This window comes from Leopardus geoffroyi, chromosome B3 (genome assembly GCF_018350155.1).
Source record: "Leopardus geoffroyi isolate Oge1 chromosome B3, O.geoffroyi_Oge1_pat1.0, whole genome shotgun sequence".
In the NCBI taxonomy this organism is placed as follows: Eukaryota; Metazoa; Chordata; class Mammalia; order Carnivora; family Felidae; genus Leopardus; species Leopardus geoffroyi.
The window spans coordinates 102,108,430-102,123,719 of record NC_059337.1 but is presented as its reverse complement, the minus strand read 5'-3'; the positions used below and the strand labels follow the sequence as shown (position 1 = coordinate 102,123,719).

At 46.0% G+C, this 15,290-nt stretch overlaps 1 protein-coding gene and 1 long non-coding RNA gene across 5 annotated transcripts in view; one reads left to right on the top strand and one right to left on the bottom strand.

Moving 5' to 3' along the window:
- SAMD4A (sterile alpha motif domain containing 4A) overlaps positions 1-9,991 on the bottom strand; it is a 217,754-nt gene extending 207,763 nt beyond the window's left edge. For 2 of the 4 annotated variants that reach the window (XM_045451020.1, XM_045451023.1), the window contains exons 1-2: positions 9,884-9,991; positions 8,029-8,647 (exon numbers count right to left, since the gene is read on the bottom strand). In XM_045451020.1, coding sequence (XP_045306976.1) covers positions 8,029-8,224 — 196 coding nt within the window. In that variant the 5' untranslated portion in view covers positions 8,225-8,647; positions 9,884-9,991. Of the gene's footprint in view, positions 1-8,028; positions 8,648-8,784; positions 8,990-9,883 lie in introns of those variants that run through there. The other 2 variants (XM_045451024.1, XM_045451021.1) reach the window with 1 other exon arrangement.
- A 691-nt stretch (positions 9,992-10,682) lies between these two features.
- LOC123583864 lies at positions 10,683-14,769 on the top strand. The gene is made up of 2 exons (XR_006705017.1): positions 10,683-12,717; positions 13,944-14,769. It is a non-coding gene; the product is annotated as an uncharacterized LOC123583864 (long non-coding RNA).
- Positions 14,770-15,290: the final 521 nt, after the last annotated feature.

Here is a 15,290-nt window from a genome sequence, read left to right as displayed (position 1 = left end):
ATTTATGCTGCACACAAGCACTTGAATTCTACAGACAGATCAGGCCGAGCTGCCTCAGAAATTCCGATGGTTGTGCTGTATGGGAGTGCACTGGGGAAGTAGGAAGAGAGCTCTCCCATCCGGTTTCTGGAATTAACATTTCTGCTCTTTCCAGCTCAACTTTACAGCCCATAGCATCAGCAAAAAAATGAATCTCTCCTGGAGCCTCATTTTCCATGGGACACTGATGATTAGAATGCCTAGAAATTCCAGCAGGGGCACCTCTAAAAAGCTCGGGGAAATGCTACAAGCAGGGACCAACTCTGCCTTCTTCAAACCCAGCCTCATTTCGGGTCTGGGAGAGACAGTTTGAATGTCTCTGAGCCAGGGGAAGAAATCATAGTGCTTGCACACAGATAGATGATTTTCAAACTGCTCTCCTTGGAGTTAGGTTCGGAGTGGGAAGCGGTAAGTGTAGCCACTTCCCATAAGCTTTCGTGTAAGTTTTCATTTGCGAACAAAAATCTTCTGATACACATCCATAAAACTTGAAAGTCAAGGCATCAATGACCTCAACATTACCTCCCACCTCTAATAAGTCTGTGATCTTTCTACTCAAAGAGTGCTCTGTGGCAGCAGCAGCTTAACCCAGGGGCTTATTAGAAATACCGACCTCCTGGGGCACCTGGGTGGCTCAGTCAGTTGAGCGTCTGACTTTGGCTCAGGTCATGATCTCACAGTTCGTGAGTTCAAGCCCCGTGTCGAGCTCTGTGCTGACAGCTCAGAACCTGAAGCCTGCTTCGGATTCTGTGTCTCCTCCTCTCTCTGCCCTTTCCCCACTCATGCTCTGTCTGTCTCTGTCTCTCAAAAATGAATAAACGTTAAAAAAATTTTTTTGAAAAAAAAAAAGAAATACCGACCTCCTCAATCAGAGTTTTCAGCTTAACAAGATCCCCAAGTGATCTGTGAGCACATAATATTTTGAGAATTAGTGTAAGTCACTTTTGTCTCTTCCTATATGTGTTCAAAACACTTCTGCTGAACACTAGTTCCGATCAAAGTAACATACAAGAGTATCCTCCTGGGAGGAGCCATGAGAACTAAGTCTTATGATGTTATGGATAATTTTAAGGATACAAATATTAGGTGAGTAGATGTTTCATGTCCCTACATTTAAATGTTAGAAATCACGGAAGTGTTTGGATTACTCCTTCCGTTCAAGAATCACGCCTGATGAACAAAAGGCATCATGTTCCACTATCTCTAACGCACTCATACTCACCCTTCAAAGGCCCAGGAAGCCTGCCCCTTCCATGGCTCATGCATGGAATCCCCCTACGTGTGTGGTTTCCTTAATAAAACTCACATCGGAGATACTAAAAAGGCAAGAATTGGGTGAGCCTTAAAGCACTTGTTTCAAATGACACAGTCAAGTTAACTTCTTCCACTCATAATTTTTGGACTACCCAACCTATCCTGTTCCCTCCCTTTCGTTCAACTCCAGGTTTGTTCTCTCATGGGAACCACAGCATGTAGTAACTCTTTCTGGTCTAACCATTATATTTGTTTTACCTCCACAACTCAAGTGTAAGCTCCTTGAGAAGAATCATTACACCTACCTCACATTTTGACATGCACCCAGCAATCTGCTGGGGTATCTGGTGAATTAACATGTGTTGAGGACCTTGGTCCCACAGTTCCTTACCTAATACTCCTTTCCAGATGCCATTTAATGGTATTGTTTATTGTGTAAAAGAAACCACTGAATCATTTGATTTTTTTTCCTAGTAAACCAAGACAAGGAAAACTGTATTAACATGTTGATATGTGGAGTGGGAACAAAACCCTACAACTAGCCTATGAGTCCCACGGAGTGACCTGCTCCTGCACAAAAGCAGGCCAGTTCATCCCAAACTCCACAATGGCTTTTGGAGTAGTAGCTTCCCTAGCCTTGACTAGCTAAACCCAGGGGGAAGGCTCCCATTCTGAAAGATGTGCTCTCTTTGGGAGAGTCCTGCCTCAGGCGGCTCCCAAAGAAGCAAAAAATAGCTCATAGGAGACATCGGATTCTGCATCGTAATCTACGTGACCCAGTGGAAGTCAGTAAGGCCTTGGAAGGAATGATTAGGAGGGACGGAAAGGAAGGAACTGGCCAAAAACTCAAAGCAATAATTCTATTTCAAAAAGAAAAAAAAGCACCACACCTTTCCTAGCAGATGAGTTATACAAGGCCCTTTGCTCATAGACGAAAACCTCCAAATTTCTCCTCAGGTCAAGGAAGAGAGGAATTTCGTTTTCTCTGGCATTGTCAGTTCTCTTTAGAATCGCACCTGTGCAGGGCACACTGGGAAGTCTCTGGCTACTTCTCAAGCCCTTTTGACACTCATTTCACCCAGCTTTGTTTATTTCAACATAAACAAACCAACTGGACTGCTGTTAAGTTTGTCTGCCTCTTACTTGCTTTGAGGGGACCTGTTTATAACACATACTCAGTCTCTGAAGCCCTACAGCACCCAAGCTAAACAAGCAAATCCAAGTTATTCACAACAGAGCGTACAAATGTATGTGACCTGCCGTCAGTTTGTCCAGAAAATTACAGAAAATTACAACACCCTAAGTGAAAAGTGCTTCAGATATAAAGTCCTTATACAAAATGACTTCTGCTTTTCACATTCACCAACTGAAGGGAAAAAGTGTTGACAAGTTATGTAGGAAAACTGGGCCAGGGTTGAATTTTTTTAGGACCCAACATGATAGAGAATAAAATTAAGCTGACATGCAGAAGACAGAGTGACGTAGACTCCTATCTTTTCAAGGGGCCAATCATCTCCAATCTCTTCTTTTTCTTTTAATTTTAGAGAGAAGGAGAGAGAGTGCAAGCGGGGGAGGGGGGCAGAGAGAGGGAGGGAGAGAGAGAGAGAGAGAGAGAGAGCGAGAGAAAACCTTAAGGAGGCTTCACGCTCAGCGTGGAGCCCGACGCGGGGCTCGATCCCACAACCCTGGGACCGTGATCTGAGCCGAAATCAAGAGTTGGCCGTTCAACCAACTAACCCTCCCAGGTGCCCCTCCAATCTCTTCTTGATAATCCTTTAAATAAAAAGAGTTCCTGTCATTTACAAAAACATTATTTATATAAATTCCACATTCATTTAGAGGCAACTCCACATTAAACAGAGGCAAATTTAAACATGGCGGATATAATAGGTCCTCACTGGATTATTAACAAGTAACTTATGGACAATAACAAGGCTTTATTAGCTCCATTTTACAGATGAGAAAACTGAGGCCCAGGAATCAATTGACCAGCGCACTGTGACTGATTTCAAAATCCATACTGCAAGAATCCTTTACAACATATGCCCTCCCATGCATATAAATAAATGACCACCTGGACAAACCTTCCTTTCTTCTCCATATTAGTCGTTTCTTCTCCCCCACAGATCAATGCTGAGGTCAACAAAGCCGCCCTGAGATAATGATGTCACCAGGTGACCAAAATGGAAACCAAACCAAACTTTACCTCACTTCTCCCATTTTTGCCTTTTAGAGGATCATGCATATACTAGAAAGCACTTTCCCAAAAGTGTACAAATACACACACACAGCCCTTCCATCTTTTAGCTCGTTTCCTAAAAGCCTTCTTGGGTTTTCAATCATCTCTGCACAATTAGGTCCAAACACCTTAGCTGGCAAAATCCTACACACCCACAGCTTCTGTTTTAATTTCTGCCTTACTTAGAAGTCTGGATTCTACACTCTTCTAGCCACTCAACTCACTATTTTCTGCACAGGCCCTCTCATAAGGCAACATTTTTATCAAAGCTATCCCTTCTGCCTGAAAAATGCCTTCATGCGTATTCTCTACAATCCTTTGTACATACTGAACCAACTCCTAATCACCCTTCAAAACTCAACTCAAACATATCTCCTCTTCAGTGAAGTCTTCTCTGACTCCCCAGGCAATTAACTGCTAGGTTTACAATGTTCCCAGAAGCCCTCCCTCCACTCCTTTTATTCCCATATCACTGCTTCAGCACCTATGATACCGTGTTAGTCATTTACTCAACACCAGGTATCTATGGACCAGGCACTGGAATATAGTATGTTACCTTTGTATTCCCACTGCATAACACAGGGGCAGGAAAGTAGCAGGCAGTCAGAAAACGAATGTTGAATGAGTAAGTGAAAGGCAGAACTACAAACAAGATTTTCTGCAGCAACATCAGGAAAAATCTCAATTCTTCTGTTTTCCTTTTACTCCGTTTATGATCTAAAGGAGCAACTCAGGGTATGATACACCTACTCTGTAGAAATCAAACACTATAAAAATCGCAGAATCAACACCTTCACCCTCTAATGAGAGAAAACATGCCCACAAGTCCTTTTCCAATCTCCACAGTTAGTTTTGTCTCAAGCACCACCATTTCAGATCATCTTTTCTGTTGTATTTAATTATACGGAAAGCAACAATCTTTTTATCATTTACTTACTACAAACATACGCAACTGCCCCACAAAGTATGCACTGTTTTGTGAGTTAGTAAGTCTTTACGGATTCACTGGCACACCTCCATTTATTACACTGTTTCCACTGCAAAACATATTTCAAGTCCAAACGACAAAAGTCATGAATAAATAATGTCACACAACCTATTTTTCTTTAGGAAATTGCACGTAAAGGGAGTAGGTTCCACTTTGCCATTTTTATGTATCAAAGGACCTGTTAGCCCCAGAAACAGTCATCTACAAACTGGGACTGGCCAGAGGTCTCAAGGTTAATCTGGACTGGAGGGCAATAATCTACGACTTGAGGGTTCTGGAAACCAGTCTCTACCTGGGAAGCTGACCATGAGCAGATCCCACTGACTAAATCTAGCGTGAAACACACACACACACACACACACACACACACACACACACACACACACAGTCTCAGGGAATGACTCAACCATTTTTTGTTTGTTTGTTAGTTTTGGATTTCAGATGACCATGAACCTGAGGCAAAGGATAAACCGTGAACCACTAAATTCTCAATAAATGCTAAATTTAAGAGAAGAAAAAGTTAGTATCAAAATACATCCCACGGATCTCAAACAAACCACATTTAATGTGAAAAATTATCTCTATTTAAAGTCAGTCCTGGAGAAAATAGAGCCAAGTTCATACTATGACTAATTACATTTTTTATTACACTGAGATCACGCCCCAGATATGAATTTGGTTCCCATTCACCAAGGTTTAAACTCTCAACACCAGAAAAAATATGTGCTTTTTAATTGATGATTACAAAGAAAAGTAAGTGATACATGATGATTTTGGTATAGGAAACCTCAGCCAGCCAATGAATGAGTCATTCCACACAGCCTAGTTTTCTGAATGGGTAAGAGCTTTACAAACCAAAACAGCCTTGGAGGTTAATTATCTTGACTGTCAATATTTTCAAAGTTTATGGCATATTTTCCTCTCTTCTCAAAGAGTGTATTCAAAAATGTATCCTTTTTGGTAGTTCACTCTCATTCATGGTAAATAGTAATTATTTACTTATTACAGAACAATGCCTGCAGAATCAATTGAGGGTTCCTACCCTAACATTCCCAAACCTTCAGGGCTTCTACTTCTAATTCTTGTGTCTAAAGTTATAATATTTCTGTCTCTTTCCTGGTTGTCAAGCTGTCAAGGGTCACCTCATTCTAAATGTGCTACCCCTAATACGCCATGGATCCTTTCTCACATTAAAAAAAATTGTTAGGGTTGTTATCTAAAATAAGAATAAGTATGTTCTGAGAAAGGGTCTGAAGTATTCTCCCATACTTGATGCCCTCTATTCTGGTTGCTGAGTGGACATTTTTGCCCCACTGGTTCTTGGCTAGGTTCCAGATATGTGAGAGAGCCATATTCCAGGCTTGGATATATGCTATGACCAATCTTGATTCTCTGTATGATCCCCATACTGCAGAAGTAAATTGAACCATCACACGACCTCACTAATGAATTTCTGTCCTGGCCACAGGACAAATGCAAAGATTTCAAAGAAAGCAAAATTTCTGGGCTGTAACATTAATTCAGAAACTGGAAAATGGTCCCTATCTTACATAATGGCTCTAGATTTTGTATACCTATGGCACTTAGCAGCAGGAACAGGTAGGTTTCCACAAATAAGTATAGCAAAATAAAATTTTTGAGGAAAAAGATTGCCAAATGACTTTTAAAAACACAGAAGTTCATTTTTTTTTTTTTGGTTTATTAAATGACGAGACTTTTAAAGTAAGTGATTTCTTTCTACACCACACATTTAATGGCTTCACTTACTGAACTGCTACTATGTGGGGAAAAGTCTTCTTTAACCCAAAGGGCAAGAATGTTGCTCTAACATTTGAGTCACCTGAAGATTCATTATTTTAAACAGTCCCTTCAAGCACTGAAGTCAAGCATTCCACACAAATTACTGTTCTTAAATCCCCTGCAGTCTATAACACACGAAAGTTTACATAACCTTGTTTGTCAAACCCGAGAAAACAATATCAAGCAGGTGAACCAGACTACCCTGTCACATCAAGGACAGAAGTCAAGAGAGCAGATCATCAGTCTTCCTAGTTATGCTCCCACACCCTTAGGAAGGAGCCTGGCCCTTCAGCTATTTATAAATGTGTAACTGAACAGAAGGGGCCCTGCCCCTGCCACCCTTGTAACAGGGGGTGCTGTTTGGGCTCTTGCTGAATCCCACTGGGGCCTGTGTGATCTGTCTCAGTGCGGCCTTCCACACCGGGAGGCACAGGGACCTCTGGGTGCAGCCCTGTCTGGTCAGGAAAAGGGCTGTGAGGATTTCCCGGCTCACTTCCAGCCTCTGATTCTATATATGGAAACAACCCATCCAAGGGTTTTCAGCCTCATGAGCACCACACCAGGGAGGAGTAAGGAGGAGGCCAGCTCTCCTCTTGCTGCCCTGACCACACACTCACTTCAGTGTCTCCCAGGCCCTGCTGCCCTCAACTGGACCTTGTCATCAAATGGCAGCCCAGACCTCTGCTGAGTCTCGCAGGCTGGAGGCTTTAACACGGAACAGCTGGAAGAGGACCCTGCATTCTTTTCTCTGTGTAAACACTGGGGGCTCTGTTCACCCTCCTGCTGCAGCAGGAACTAAAGAATTTCCCCTATCCAAAATTACAACGGACCTTGCCCCTACCCCCTATCCTCACCCCACCTCCCCACCCCAGGATATAATTTCAGTCTGTCACCACCCATGCTAGCAAATAGAAAACTGCTGAACCTTTCCAGTACATTCATTTTCTATACTAGTGGAGAGGTCTGTAAATATGAAACGATTCTGTTATATTCAGTAAAGTTTTCCAACAAAAATATGAAGGACCCTGATTCATGCCTGCTCTCTACCAAAACCCTTTCTGTAAGACCGTTTCTACAAGATCCACATCGACACGACGAGGTCGTGATAAAGAAGTATAACCTCATAGTATACAAACTGCGAATGTAGCATGACCTGCATATTAGTCTGAAGACAGAGCTCTGAAACTGGAATATCCATGGGGAAAAATGAATAATAAAATTGAATTTTCATGTATCCTTCATACAGCCTAATCAAAGCTTGGCTCTCTGAAGGGCAGCCCGGGTTTCTTCATGTGTTGCTGAAATCCAGAGAGCCACGTTGCCCAAAAGAAGAAGGAAAAAAAAAAAAAAAAAAAAAAAAAAAAGCCCAGAAAATCCAGACTCTACGTGACCTGACTTACTTATTTCCCAGGAAACTGCATGAGAGAAAAATCAATCATTCATGCTACCGTGGCTACCACACGGAATGGGCTGAAGGAGTTGACAGTGGGCAAAAAACCAAAGCGGCCAGCGGAGGTAAGTGGGCGCAGGGACTGGGGGTGGGGGGGGGGCAGGGAGGGGTGACATGCCAAGGGCCCCGGCCCGCGCCCTCGGTGTACCCGCTGGGAGGCGACCGGGGGCGGGGCCCAGGCCCGAGGCTGGGAAGCAGGAGGGGATGGGGGAAGGAGGAAGGGGGGAACAGGAGGGACAGCGGCGGCCGCGCACTTACCGGGGCTGTTGGCCTCGCCTTCGAGGACGTGCAGCTCGGCGCAGTCGGCCAGCGAGTGCTCCAGGCAGAGCTGGAGGAAACGGGCCTGGGTCTGGCTCACGCGCTTAAGCAGAGACAGCAGCGCAACAGTCTGCTCGCACTCGTTCCAGCCCTTAAACCAGCCCGCCAGCACCCCGACCTGGTCGCGAAACATCATGGTTAGGGGGCGGCCCTTGGTCTACGAAGCCCCCTCGGCGCCCCAGCCCGCCCCGCCCGCCCCAAAGTTTGGCGGAGCCGCAGCCCCGCGGCCGCCGGAGACGCGTTCCCGTTCCAAGGTGGCTCCGGTGCCCGGACGCTGCAGGTACTGCCTCGGCTCCTGCCTCTCTCGTCTGGTTTCAGTTATGTTCCGGTGGTTCTGGCTGATTTCCCCAGAGATGATGACAGACAGTAGCACGGAAATGTTTCTTTTTAAAAAAATAACGATTAAAAAAAATTCCCCACAAGGCACACAAACTGAAAGAATGCTCTTTTCCCCCCCTTTCGCAGCTCCGGGATGGTGATTTCCGGCGTCCCGGGGTCTCTTCCCCGCTGGGCGGCAGCTCGGACCCTTCACACCCGCATTCCCGAGCGGCGATCACCACTGGAAGGAGAGAAAGGCTGCAGTGAGACCTCGGCCAGCGAGGGAGCGCGCCCGGGAAACGAGCGCATCAGAGGGGGCGGGGGGGGGCGCCCCGCTGGGGGTTTAGTCCCCCCAAATTCCGGCCGCCCCCTCCGCACCCGGATGCGGGAGATGAGCTATTCCCGTTCCGGGAATGGCCAGAAGCCTCCTTCCCAGGTGCGGGAGTAGACCCCACGGCTTCCTGTTGCTGCCTCTGCGAACGGCTGGTGCTCCCTACACACGCCACCCGGGGTGGCCTCGAGGGCTGAGCCTGCAAACGCCAGCACCAGCAACAGATCTTCCTCGCGCGGAAAACTTGCAATGCGGCTGCGAAGGGGCGCGGGGGTGGGGGTGGGGGCTAATGCAAAACAGAGGCGGAGGCAGCGGCAGCCCGAGTTCCTTCCTCCTCCTCCTCCCCCTCCTCCCCCTCCCACTCCTCCTCCTCCACCTCCTCCTTCTCTACCTCCCCCTCCTCCCACTCCTCCTCCTCCACCTCCCGGAGAAGCAGCCGAGCGGCTGCAGCTCCATCTACAGCAACAGCCAGCATCTCCGCCGCCAGGCGCCCCTCTGGATTTAGGCCGTGAGCAGCCGCGGCAGCAGCTCGAGACAAAAATAAACTCCCCACCCAAAGCTCCGTGCCCAGCGGGCGGAGGCGCAGCCCGAGCCCCGGCTCCCCCGCGCCGCGCCTCTCCAGCCCACCCGGGAGGTCTCCGAGGGCCTGCTTTGCCCTGAGCGATCAGATGTGTGCGTGCGTGTGCGTTTGTGTGTACGCGCGTGTGTGCTTTAGGCATTCTGCCCCGGCTGCCACCGCCTACGGGCGGGTCCGGCCAGCCCAGCGCCTCGCCCGCGCTTCCCAGGCCGAAGGCGGAACGGCTCCAGGCGCGCGCCGAGCGCGGAGACAGCCGGAGTCCGAAACACTGCTTCCCCCGGCGGGCAGGGCGGCTCCGCCGAGACTGCGGCTCAGCGCCGCCCGCACACGCCCCCCAACGACCGCAAAGAAGAAAGTTCAGCTTCGGGGGCTCCCCCAGTCCTATCCCTGTCCGGTGGCGGCTGGCGGCGGAGAGAAGAGCCCAGCGGCCAACCCTCGAGGGGCCGCTCGCTGCCGGCACCCCGCTTCCCGCCTCCCAGAACTTCTCGAGTAGAGGGGGAAGTCTCTTGGGAGGAGAACCCAGTGACCGGCGGGTCCCCTGCCGCGGTCGGAAGGGTGGGGGCGCTCACCTCGGCGCGGCTCATCCCGGCGGCTCGGGGCCCCGTGCGCGGGTCGGGGGCCGAGGCGGCTCTCAGCGAGGGTCTGGGCGCCCGGAGCGCGGGCTGCGGGCCATGCCGTCGGGGCGGGCGGCGCTCAGAGAGTGCGGTGCTGCGGGTCCGGGCCGCCGCCGCCGCCGCTGCTGCCGCCTCCAGTGTCGGCTCGCGGAGGACTGAGCCGCCGAGCCGGAGCTCCCCACATGCTACTGATTAACATACACCATTACATCATGGGCTTGGCAGGGAGCGCCCGAGAGGGGGGAGAGGAACCCGGGCGGCGGCGGCGGCACGCGGGGGGAGTCGGGGGGAGGATCCCCGGACCCCGCGGGCGACGGGGGTGGGGGGGCGGATTCCTACGTGGGGACCAGAAAAGGGGAGGGGAGCGGAGAGGGAGGAGCCGGATGGCGCGGAGGGGTCGGGTTGGAAGAACCGCCCGGCGGAGGGAAGAAGTTTGGGGAAGGGGAGGGGTCCGAGTGAATTCCTCCCCGGCCGTCTGAGAGTTCTGGAGGGGTCGGGGCCCTCGAGTCGCCCGAGCGCTGGCAGTAGACGACTCGGAGGGCGCTTGAGAGGGGGCGGTGCTGCCACCGGCTGCTCGTCCTTGGGAATGTGGTTCGCCGACTCGAGTGACCCCTGAGTCCTCCTGAGGCCCGGGGGTGGCAGATCTGTTTGCCCGGCGGGCGGTGGAGACGTGGGGTCTCTGCCGCGGGGGGCGTGGGCGGGTTCCGGGGGCCTCCGAGGCCCAGGGGCGGTGCACTGAGCTGGGCGTGCCTGGGTGCCGGCCTCCTTCCTTGTGGCCCTTGTCCAAGGGGCCCGAGAAGTGCCTGGCCTAATCACCCCTCACCTGGCTCTGGCCTTGGCTGCCCTTTGCTCTCGTCGGCGGCCTCGCGGGCCACCCGGCCCCCCTCTTGGGCCTCTCTCTCCCCTCGGGAAGCCACCCGACCTCTGGGACCAGCCTGGGAGCTCTGCCTGAGTACTCTCGTGTGGAGTGGGAGACGAGCGCCGCCCTGGGCGGCAGGAAGGCGAGCGAGGCCACCTGTCAGCGCGTCGGAGTCTCCAGGCTGGGCGGTTGACCTGGACTTGGGCAGTGCGCGAGGCCGAGGCCGTGTCTGGGTCAGTGTTCCACCAGCGCGGAAGGGAATAGCGGGGTGCGGCGGCCAGGGGAGCAGCCTAAGGTGGGCTGGAAAAGTGCCGCCGGTATGGTCTCCAAAGTAGAGGGTTAGTAGTAGGGGTTAAAAATCCCCTAAAACCTGAAAATCGCTGTACCTTCTTTTATCAGGTGAATATTCGCGGGTGGACTTGATGGCCAAATCCGGGCTATCTCCGTGTTTTCAGTGAAACACTGAGCCCTTGAACACTTTCTCCAGCAACTTGAAGCTTTGTTTATAAGAGTACTTCTGAGAAACCAGTGAAATACGTGCTTCAGACCCAGCCTTCCCTACTCTCGTGAACACAGTATTTTTGAAGATAAAGTATTTGAGACATTCCACTAATTCACACTTCCGTTTTTCAACTACAGCATATGATATGCCCCTGGAATTTCGATCTTTCCTTCCTTCCTCAAACCTAGTTTCTGCACCGTGTACTCCGTGTCAGACACGTGACAGTACCTAACCCTCTGTTGGGGGTATTGAAAGGTCTTGTGGGGCTGCAGAAGTTTAGATGTTTTCGTTAAAATAGGATGTGTGAATAATTGTTTAAGATCATTATTAACCAGCCAGGAAAGGTATCTGCATAATTTAATGACTATCTTCCCTAAAATCGAGAATCCTAGGGTCATGTTTTATTTTTGTTTTGCGTTATTATTATAGAGGCAGAAAATCTTGTCATATCATTTTCTCCAAGACATTACTGTCAATTAGCTAGTCCTTAGTAATAACTTCTATTGGGAAGTGGAAAGAAGAGTTCCAGCACAGTCTACCCTGGTATATACTTTGCTATCAATGGCAGCCAAAGCAGAAGTTCTCCATCTGGAGCCTTTGAAAGCCCTCAAGAATGATATATTTTTTTTTAAGTGGAAGAAACATCAGTTTCATTAACGTATTTATTGTCACCTGCAGATTACTAAAGGAATAGTAAAACTAAAAAAAACCAAAGCCAACAAACCTTGAGGCAATCTTCAAAAATTCTAATGCTGAAGAAAGAAAATACTACCACCTACTGGAAAAATGTAGTTCTTACAGCAGCCTTTAACCGAGGAAAAGATCTTGATTTAGTTAATTTTTTAGCTACTTTTGAGAAATACAAAGATGAGCAGGAATGAGTTACCAGTCCCCCTTGTTTTTGTGGGATGACAATACTCGTGATTTCCCATGCCTCTGGGCCTTTTCTCTGACAAGACAGAGAATATAGATAAAACCCAGTGAGGCTGCTTCATTATTCCTCAGAGTGAAGTCAAGACTCTGAAGGAAGGAAAGGAATACTATCAGCTAAATATATGTTTGTGTATTAAATGTGGAATTTTCCTATATGAACCTGTACCCAATTTTTATGGATAATTAAGAAGTAGCTAACAAGTACTAAAGGTTCACACCCCCTTGGAAAAGCAATGAAAATATGAGATAGAGGACATTATTGTTATGTCTGTGTTCACTATTTTTTATTTAGTCATTTGAAAAATACCTATTGTTCACCTACTTTATGCCAGGCAGTGGGTTAGGCAGTGAGTACACAGAGCACAGGTACTGAGTCCATCATGGTGTACCAAACAAAAGATAGATCAGAATATCAAATGAATTCACATTCTTTTAACATTCTTTTGTTTTTCTCCTCCCTAGACTCTGCAAAGGAAAGAAATTAGTGTTTGCTCGGTGAGTAATACTTTTTATCAAATAACTCAAATGTTCAAATGTTTCAAAGATGACTAAGTCCAGCTAAATCAGTGCTATGTTCATAAGTCACTGCTTAAGAACATGTTTAGGTATTGTTTATATCAATAAGCTATCTCCAGGAGCCCATGTCTATGGATTTTAAATTCATAGTTCTAAGAGTAATAACATAAAACAAGAAAAAGTGTATTAGTTATAGAGACATTAGAACAAGTTATCTTTAATTATTTGCTTTATTAATTAGCAAAAGTGTTAGCAGTATTAAAATCTGGGGGTGCCTGGGTGACTCGGTTGAGCATCAGACTTTGGCTCAAGTCATGATCTTGTGGTTCATGAGTTCAGGCCCCAGGATGGGTCTATGCTGACAGCTCAGAACCTGGAGCCTGCTTCGGATTCTGTGTCTCCCTCTCTATCTACCCCTCCCCGCTCACACTGTCTCTGTCTGTCTCAAAAATAAACATTAAAAAAAATTTTTTTTTTACAAAGTATTAAAATCTCCACCAAAGGGTGAATGACAATGAATATTTTTCATTAATTCAATCATCTAATAAATCTATATTGAGCATTTATTCTGTGTCAGGTTTAAGATAGATGTTTAAGATACAATGTTTGAGATACATGGTGTTTTCTATCTAACGTTTTCTATCAAACATGGTGTTTTCTATCTAACATTACAGATGGCGTTTTCTATCTAATATATATATATATATATATATATAATCTTACATATAAGTTATATGTATAATTTGTATTTAATATGTAAATATATTTATACATAAATTTAATAATAAAATAGTGATAAATAATTATAAAATAAATAATAAAATGATGAAAGAAATAAAACTTCATATATCCATTATATATTAAAATATAGATTTTATTGCATATTTGCATAGAAAAAGGTGTTGAAAAGATTTCCACCATGATGGTAACTACTGGTGATTTCCCTGGATGATGGAATTACTGAGGATTATTATCTTGTTTCTCTATATTGTCTAATTTTTCCACCATACATACAAAAGTTAAAACACTGCATAAGCTCAAAACGACTGACTAAAATTAAATGTAGAAAGTATTCTGAAAAAACTACACTGTAAAACTTAGTTCTTCAACTCCTAATAATTGTTTAGGAGTCTGTTTGCTTCCTCCAGGGTCCTGTCCTAGCCTCATTACTGTGCCTCATGGCCTCAACATTCTTGTCTTTCCAGCCCTTGGTTCAGACACTTCCTGTGGTTTCTGAATCAACATTGAATACATTCCAAGCTCTTTGGCCTGAAATACAAAGACTCCAGCATTTGGCCACTATCTGCTGCTCTGGACTTTTCTCCAGAATTTCATTCACTAATTCATTCAACAAGAAGTATTTATCTAATATAAATCACTGTGCAGGGCAAATAGAGGATACAAAAGTTGAAGAGAGGGCATGGGCTCTTTAATCTCTAGTGGAGAACATAAAGTATGGGGGTGTGCGCGCGCACACACGCACACACACACACATTTCACTGAAAGGTACAATACACAGTGGGTCTAGGGGAAGATTGCACATAGTGTTGAACAATACCAGAGGAGGCAGAAATTCTGCCAGAGATTTCAGAAACACAGTAGGCATCTGGTGCCTTATGTGTTGGTGCTCATTGGATAGTTTCAACAGAGATGGGCAAAATTTTAGGAATCTATCCTACTGCAACTATAGCATTATTACTGTAAGGTATACAAAAATATACAAGAATGTTAATACAAGAATGTTAATTTCAGCATTATTTATATAGCAAAACACTAGACTGCAGAGTAATGTGTGAATAAATTATCAAACCTCCATACTGTAAGTCTTATACAACTGTTTTTAAAAATGAGTTATAGTTGGAAAAAATGCATCAGAAATATGATAGATTGATGGATAAAGGGATTATAGGTAAAGTAATATGTGATAAACATGAAAAAAATGTTAATTATAGAATCTAGAGTGTATAGGTATTAAGCATTCAATTCTTCCAATTTTTTTGTATACTCATGTGTATAATAAATTGTTGGGGATAAAAATGATGAGTCAAATTTCTATGTATTGGCCTAGAAATAAGCATTTTTTAAGTCGTAGAATAATGTTTATGCTATGATTCTGTTTTTGTGGTTAAGAGACCCAGTTCTAAAGCAAGAGTCCTGAGTCTTGGAACACAACCCTATCAACTGACTAGCCATTTGACCTTTTACCTAGTCACTTCCCACTCTGTGCCTTAATTTCATTGGTAACAAATCTACCTAATTATTGTTATGAGTAAATAAGGTAATACATTTAAATTTCTTAAAACACTGTTTTAAGTTTAAGTTTAAGTTAATTTAAGTTTAAGTTAAGTTAACTTAAACACTAAGTTTAAGTTAATACATTTAAATTTCTTAAAGCACTGTTTTAAGTGTTTGATAATATTATTAAATATGATTGTTTGAGAGGAGAAAGAGGTTATGTGGGATGGCAGAGAGCAAACAAACTTTTGTGTCTCTCTGTAAATATGCTATAAATAGGGGCGCCTGGGTGGCGCAGTCGGTTAAGCGTCCGACTT